The 7,236-nt window shown below is 40.9% G+C and overlaps 1 protein-coding gene across 1 annotated transcript in view; it reads right to left on the bottom strand.

Annotated features, from left to right (window-relative positions):
- Positions 1-5,637, bottom strand: part of LOC101850081 (GATA zinc finger domain-containing protein 7) — a 21,535-nt gene extending 15,898 nt beyond the window's left edge. Inside the window, exon 1 of the mRNA XM_005097454.3 lies at positions 2,871-5,637. Coding sequence (XP_005097511.1) covers positions 2,871-4,605 — 1,735 coding nt within the window. The 5' untranslated portion in view covers positions 4,606-5,637. The remainder of the gene's footprint in view (positions 1-2,870) is intronic.
- Between the last annotated feature and the right edge of the window lie 1,599 nt (positions 5,638-7,236).

A 7,236-nucleotide genomic window follows, 5' to 3' on the forward strand; every position in this document is an offset into this window, starting at 1 on the left:
CATCATCATCATCATCATCATCATCATCATCATCATCATCATCATCATCATCAGTTTAATCCTGAGAGTAATCTCAAATAATTAAATGAGATTACTAAGTAATACAATTCATACACACTACCCCTGCTAGTCTGCTAGATCTAGTTCGATCAATCGAAATTGATCGGCCTAACAGTCATCAACTGAACAAATTCTATCACGAATAGCAGCTTACATTCAACATACATTACTTGTATTGAGCAACATTTAGTTGGAACTCGCACATCGTTCTTAATTCAGAACATAGAAATCTGTCCCCGTCGTTTTATGGAAGAAAAATTATGAAATTATGCAAACTGAGCCCAAAAATGTGAAATTTAGACGTGATTCTGTTAATTTTAACAACGACTGATAAAGGAAAATAATCAGAAATGACGCAAAAAATGATCAAATTTTGCTAAATTATGCGGGTGCATAAAACCACGGCGACAGAGAAATAAACCCCCGTAGCCTACCCTCCGTTCCACACCAGTTGTGCTGTGGTGACGTCACCCATGAGCCACGAGCCACCGCACCATGATTTTGCAGTTCTTTCTTCCTGCTGGCGTCAGACTGTGTGATCTGTCGCAGACTGATTTAGTAACAGAGATCATGATCATAGAGATTTTGTTTTCTTCTCTTCACTGAGTAATCAAGGCCGGTGCTATTTTAAGGGTGTGTACACGCTCCACCCAAGGTCGAACGATGTAGTCACCGTTATATAGTTTGTTTATTGATGACAACAACATAACAACAACAACAACGACAATAAAACGACATAGACAAGGACACATTAAGATAATAATAGTTATAAATGATGATGATGATAATAATAATAATACACGTATTACAATAGAATATGTCTTTAGAAATGCAGCTTTTTTAATGGGGTGAAAATGTGATGGAGATTCGTTTGAATATTTCTTCTACGTTGATAATATCAGAACATAATAATATGATTTTCTTTCTGAACATTTATTTGCTTTTTTGTACTGCGTATAACATCCGGTAATGTACAATTTGGTGTAGTGGGCTCTTTTCCCACCCTTACGTCTGACTTTTGTTTAAAAGCGTGGTTTTTTGTTGTTTTTTGAGAATAGGTGTATTGTTTGTTTGTTTTGGGAGCCTGGTTGTATGTTTATTTGTTAGTTTGTCTGTTGTTATTATTGAGATTTTTTTTGTGTGTGTGTTTTTGTTTGGCTGGTTGTTTTCCATTTTTTGTGTGTGTGGTTGTTTGTTGTTGGGGGTTTTTTTTGGGGGGTGGGTTGTTGTTTTTTTTGTGGGGGGTGTTTTTGTTTGGAGCTGGGGGGGAGGTTGGTTGTTAGTAGTTTTTGACAAATGAAAAACGAAACAAAAATAATTTCCTTTATCAAGTTTTACTCTACAGTAAACAGAAAATAAATTAACACACCTTCTCAAAAATGATACCTGGACAGACATCCGAGCTGTTGTATCATGTACCGGAACACAGACCTGTGTTCTTCAAAGCACGAAATGTTTTTATCTCTTATGTGATTTATGCTAGATCAATTAACTTTTCTATTTGTTCATATCGTTAATTTTCAAAGTGAGTAAAAGCCAAGGTGTAAATAACATAGTTACGAACAGTTCTGGTTTTTCAGTGAATTATGTAAAATTTGAAAGTCATGCAGATTAATTATTGCAAGCACCACGAACAGGAGGACGACAACATCAAAGAGAATATAGAATCAAAAAGGGGTTTATCCAACCAAAACTTGATCTAAGTGAAACGTTGCTAGAATGCTCTCTTGAATCGTCGGGAAAGTCTATGGTTTACAACGAACTTGACCACATAATGTTAATCTTTATAGAAAAATATTTTGATCTTCCTTGAGTAATATTTTCAAAAGCTTGAAAAGAAAAAAACTTTACCAGTTCTTATGGTTCATTAGACATAGTTCTGTGAATTGAGTAAATTCATAGGCATGAAGAACTATACTTGATGGTTTGTTTTTGTTTGTTTTTTCTTTTCTTTTTCTTTCTTTTCTTTTCTCTTTCGTGTGTTTATTTTCTCTAATAATCTTAGAGGTTATCTTTAGTAACCCCCATCACTCAGATTTCAACTTCAAAGTTGTCATTACATTTTTAAGATTGGCACAACAATTTTTTTTTTTAAATAGTATTGAATCATTTATGCATTATTTGTTCTGTAAACATATAATATTATACTGATGTTCAGTATAATGCTTTCTGAAATAATAATATTATACCACCTATTATTTATGTAGAGGACAGTATGGTTTATTGAAGTGTCAAGGGCTACTAGTTCAGATTGAAAAACTGACAAAGAGATATGTAATGCCTCAGTGACTCTTCTTCATCAATGCAACTATGTACTAACGGACCGCAAGTCACCCACACACATCACTTACCTTTCTTTATACATTTGTGGTTACAGTTTGAGTTTACGTCTTGGTATTTTCACACTGTGCATTTAACCTCTACAGTTGAAATTAAGAGCTACTTTATAGAAGATGGTTCCCGAAATTGATCTTTCAGTTGTTGATCGGTTGATTCATTACTTATTTTTATATCTATATTAGTTTCATCATTAATTTTATTCCATAATTCATTGATTCGTATGTTTTATCTAGTTTTTCTTTTTGTTTTTGCTTTTGTTGTTTTGTTTAGGTTGGGTTTTTTTAGTGAACAGAAGCACAGCGACGAAAAAAAATAGTAATTTCGTCCTAGGAAAAAGTAATACAGATAGACAGAAATAACAGAGTGCTAGAAAAGATAGAACCAACCTACCAGTGGTGCCTTTCAACCACCCACTGTTTTTTCTGACAAGATAAGTAGTCAATGAAGTGGAAACAAAGAGTAAGACTGACCTTGCCTGGCGTCCGCGGCTACTCCGGGTGACCTCGTGCCATCAGCGCGTGCCGCCAGAGGACCTCCGGGCCCCGGAGAATGCTGGCTCTGCCACGGGCTCCACACGGGGGGTCTCGAACCCCCGCCGTTGCCAGTGAACTTAGACGGGTCCAGGATGTCTGCCACGCTGAAAGCAGTGGGTTTGTGTGAGGTCTTTGGAGTCGATGATGTGGAGGAGATACTCGATGGGGACAGGGAGGATGGTTGACTTCTTTGACTTTGACTGGTGCTTTCCTGCTCCACAGAGTCGGAGGGAGTCCCTGATTTAGTAACACAGCCTTCGTGAGGAGATGAGGATCTTGTCACTGGGGGTCTCATTTTTGGCGGGGAGTCGCCGTGGGATGATACGTCGAGCTCCTCACTTTGCTCGTCTTTGTCCAACGAGAGTTTTCTTTTACCGTTGTTTGGTATGGCGTTGGGAATTTCTTGTCCTTTGTTGAGGACCGAAGATGACTGAGATGGTGGTATATGATGTTGTTGTTGTTGCTGTTGTTGTGACGTTGAAGGTGAGGAAGACAACAATGGCGGAGATGACGGCGGTGTAGAAGGAAGGCCCGTGTAGGGTGAAAGTTTGTGGTTGGTGGTTGTCTCACCTCTGTCGTCCACTCTGTCCCCGGGTCTGGGAGTCGGGCTGTGGTACACGTCCACGCCAGGACTTCCAGCATCCTGCACTCCAGGACTCCGGACCTCAGGGCTACCAGGAGACAGAGTAAAAGAGCGGCCGCCCGCACTGCCCAGCCGCATTCTGTTCAAACCTCCTCTGCTGTCCCCAGGAGAGGGGGTCACCGAACTCTGAGATACAGCGAGGCGAGATGCTAAGCTCAACGTCTTGTGGTAAAAATTCAGAGCTGAGCTTGTAGCCGGGTCAGCTGAGGTAGTCACACAACCGTCTTTAGATGAGAAAAGTCCGCTGGTGAAATTACAAAAGTCTGGCTTTATGCGAACTCCTTCTGACCTGAGAGAGGGATCAGTGTTGTTGGTGTCTCTGCGGTGAGGAAGCGCATTTCTTTCATTGTCCGACTTAGAATTCATTGCGTATCCCAACCTTAGTTTATCACTCAAAGGCGGAAGGGATGGCACGGAAGAATTTGAAATCACGTTTGATGATGTAGTCAACATTGGTGCTTTGTCGTTGACATGAGAAAGTGTCAGTGAAAATGGTTGTTCAGAACACTCGATAGAATCCTGAGTTGACGGTGATGAAGTATCAGTGGTATTATGATACTCAGATACTGTTAGTGTTACTTGCTGCTGTTGTTGAGCCGTCTGAGAGGTTTGTAGTTTTTCTTGTTGTCGCTTGTGTTTCGGCCCGATTCGAATAGAAGCACTTCCATTGTCGTTATTGTCATTGTTAGAACTTTGTATATTATTACGACCTACACTTCCAATAGTCTTATGTCTATCCCTTGCCACGAAAACCATCTGTGAACCGCTGGATGTGTCGCCGACTTTCTCAACGTCGTCGCTGTCGTCGCTGCTGTTGTTGTTGTAGTTGATCTTGTTGTTATTATTATTATTGTTGATGATAGCGCTGCTGCTGCTGCAGTTGCCGTTCTTGTCTTGTGGTTCCGCGTCAAGTCCTATGGACATTACGTAGCGTGAGTCAAATGTCTTCTCGGCACCCCGTCGTCTCTTGGTGTCTGGTAGGTCTTCCTCTCGTGACCCGGAGCTATCACTGGCCTCTCCTACTCCCATCTCATCCGTTCCGGCCAGGCGAGAGAAACATCAACATTGAGAGAAGAGAGTGTGGAAAGAAAAGAAATCACGGCCGAGGAGGGGTAGAAAAAAATTCTCACCCGCTTGAAGAATAGCGAATAAAGAAAGAGGCGCGGAAGCGAGAGAGGGAGCCGCCTCCCAGCAACTGTCGGAAGCTCGTTGTTAATCGTTTCCTCGTCGTTCTATCCTGCCTATATCCGTCTGGCTCCGCCCACAAGCGGTGCCCTCAACGAATTGTTTGCTGATACGGTGCTAAGAGGCGAGCACTGACGGCGTTCCTAACCGATTCCATCGCTGTAAAGCCCTCCCACCGGCGCGCTAGCACGATCTCTTTGACAGTAATTGAAAGCGAGGGCCTATTAATTTCCTCGCCTTCTCCTAATTGGCTATCGTCTTAATGGATGAGGTTAGGAAGACAGAAGGTGATCAGGGGCCGAGGAGGAGGTCGAGGGGACGTAATTAGCGCCACGGAAACAAAACTAATCTGAATCTTGTTACAATACATAATTATCCGGAGGTTATGCTATCTCCCTTCACAATTCACTTGTTTCAGGGGTTCCTTGGGTGACAAGAAAAACCACTTTTCTAAACAGGCGGGTTGTTTTTGCTGTAATAGGCAACCATGTCTTAACATGATAGGCCTTCTACTCGAAAACCTTGAAGTATGAGATCTGCTTTCATATTTTTACTTTGTATTTGAGAGAAGTCTTTGTCTTTTTCTTTGCTCGCGTATATCGCTTTACGACACGACAAAACGAACCGAACAGTGAACAGGCCATATCAATGGTGAAGCACATGATCCCTTTCACAAAACAAAGGATTGAGAGGGAAAATCTGAAATAAAAGCAACTGAAACTCCTGTCAAATATTTTGGATTTGAGCCGCTCTATTCGACCCATAATCAAATGCAACAGAGCACTATAATATAAGATGGCTCTCTTTTTAAGATAAAGTATCGGTAGTAGTCCACGCGTTCGTATAGATGTCGCAGCCGGCTGTTCTGAAAAGATTTGTTTCGTTTCACAGAAAGAAAATTTCGAGAAAACTATGCTCCTGCTCCTTTTTACAAGATGCTCCATTCCTTAAAACAGTGTCAAACGCGCACCGTTATCAATTTTATGCCGCCGCCGGCTTTTTCAAGCACTTTTTGTCTCAGAAGAAGAGTGACCCATCTTGTAAGGTACCATTTTTCGCAAAGGCCATGTGTCACGATAGGGTGAAATTAGGCGCTCGTCAATTTTGGGGGCAGCTAGTTTGCCTTGCTTTTGACGTAAAAAACACTCATTTATCTTGAGCAAAAGTTGAAATATCTGCAAACGAAGAAGGCGAGGATAATGTAGTTTCAGAGGTAAGATAAGCCAGAAAATGGTCGCCAAAGTTTGGTGACTCCCAAAGCTTTAGTGTCCTGCCTTGAAAACTCTAAATAATGTTTTAAAATATGTTTTTGGTGCCTTTGACAAAACATTTTCCAAAAAATCCAATGAGAAATGTGTTTATTAATGGCCACGAAATGTGTTGATCATCCCCCTTTCTCTCCCCCCCCCCCCCCCTTATTTTTTTTTGGGGGGGGGGGGGGGTCCCCTTCACAAAAATCTATTAAAAAACTGCCAAAATGTTATTTCATAATTTTGACAAGAAGTCACACATTTTGCAACAACCTGTGTCACAGCCTTCAACAAGCAGGTCTAAAAGTTATGATCTCCAAACGATGTGTTCAAGACTTTGACGTAAGGCACAAACGCCCTCTAATTTGGCTTTATCTTACCAGTACCTATCCTTGCCGACCTGCAATATTTTTCCCAATGACACTGCAAACTGCAAGGTATCAGACTCCGTGACGCTGCAAAGAAATACACGAAAGGATGATACGAAATGAAGATGTCCTTAATTTTCTTTGGTTTCTCTTTTTATAAGGAGAAGCACATAAGCTCAACAATGGCCTTTTTTAGAGTCAGGGGAAATCAAGAATTACCAAAGAGAAAGAAAAAAGTAGAATATTATATCTACCACTACTACCAGTGGTGTCCTCCAACCTCCCCCTAAATTGCAAGAATTTGTTGACACTCACCGTCTAACGACGCATAGAGTATAGGTCGTTTTGACGACACAGCACATGTACAAACATGTAGGTGTCTCCTCGTTCAGAACCCTGCGCCCAGCACAAAAAGTTAATTCGGATGAAACAGAAAAATGGGAAACTCCAACTTAAAACACGTAATTCGGCACTTATATTACCTTATTGTGTTGGAAGTGCTGTAAAACGCTTACTAAAATTAAAACAGGTACCAAGTTCAAGGTCAGCTACTGGTCAACTACAAAGATCGCTCCGAACAAAAAAAAAGGAAGAAAGAAAAAAAAAAGAAATGTATAATGTGTGGACAATCAATAAACAGCTGGAAAGAACATTTGTAGCGACAGAGTTGTGGTTCATAAGACGCATGCTACGTATCCCATGGACAGCTAGAAAAACAAACGAAGAAGTCCTAGTTGAAGCAAATTATAGAAAACAAATTATCACGAATATAAGAAAACGACAGGCAAATTTCTTCGGACACACAATGCGGAAAGAAGCATTAGAGAATATTGTCACAACAGGAAAGTTTGATGGAA

Source organism: Aplysia californica, unplaced genomic scaffold, assembly GCF_000002075.1.
Source record: "Aplysia californica isolate F4 #8 unplaced genomic scaffold, AplCal3.0 scaffold00155, whole genome shotgun sequence".
Taxonomy (NCBI): Eukaryota; Metazoa; Mollusca; class Gastropoda; order Aplysiida; family Aplysiidae; genus Aplysia; species Aplysia californica.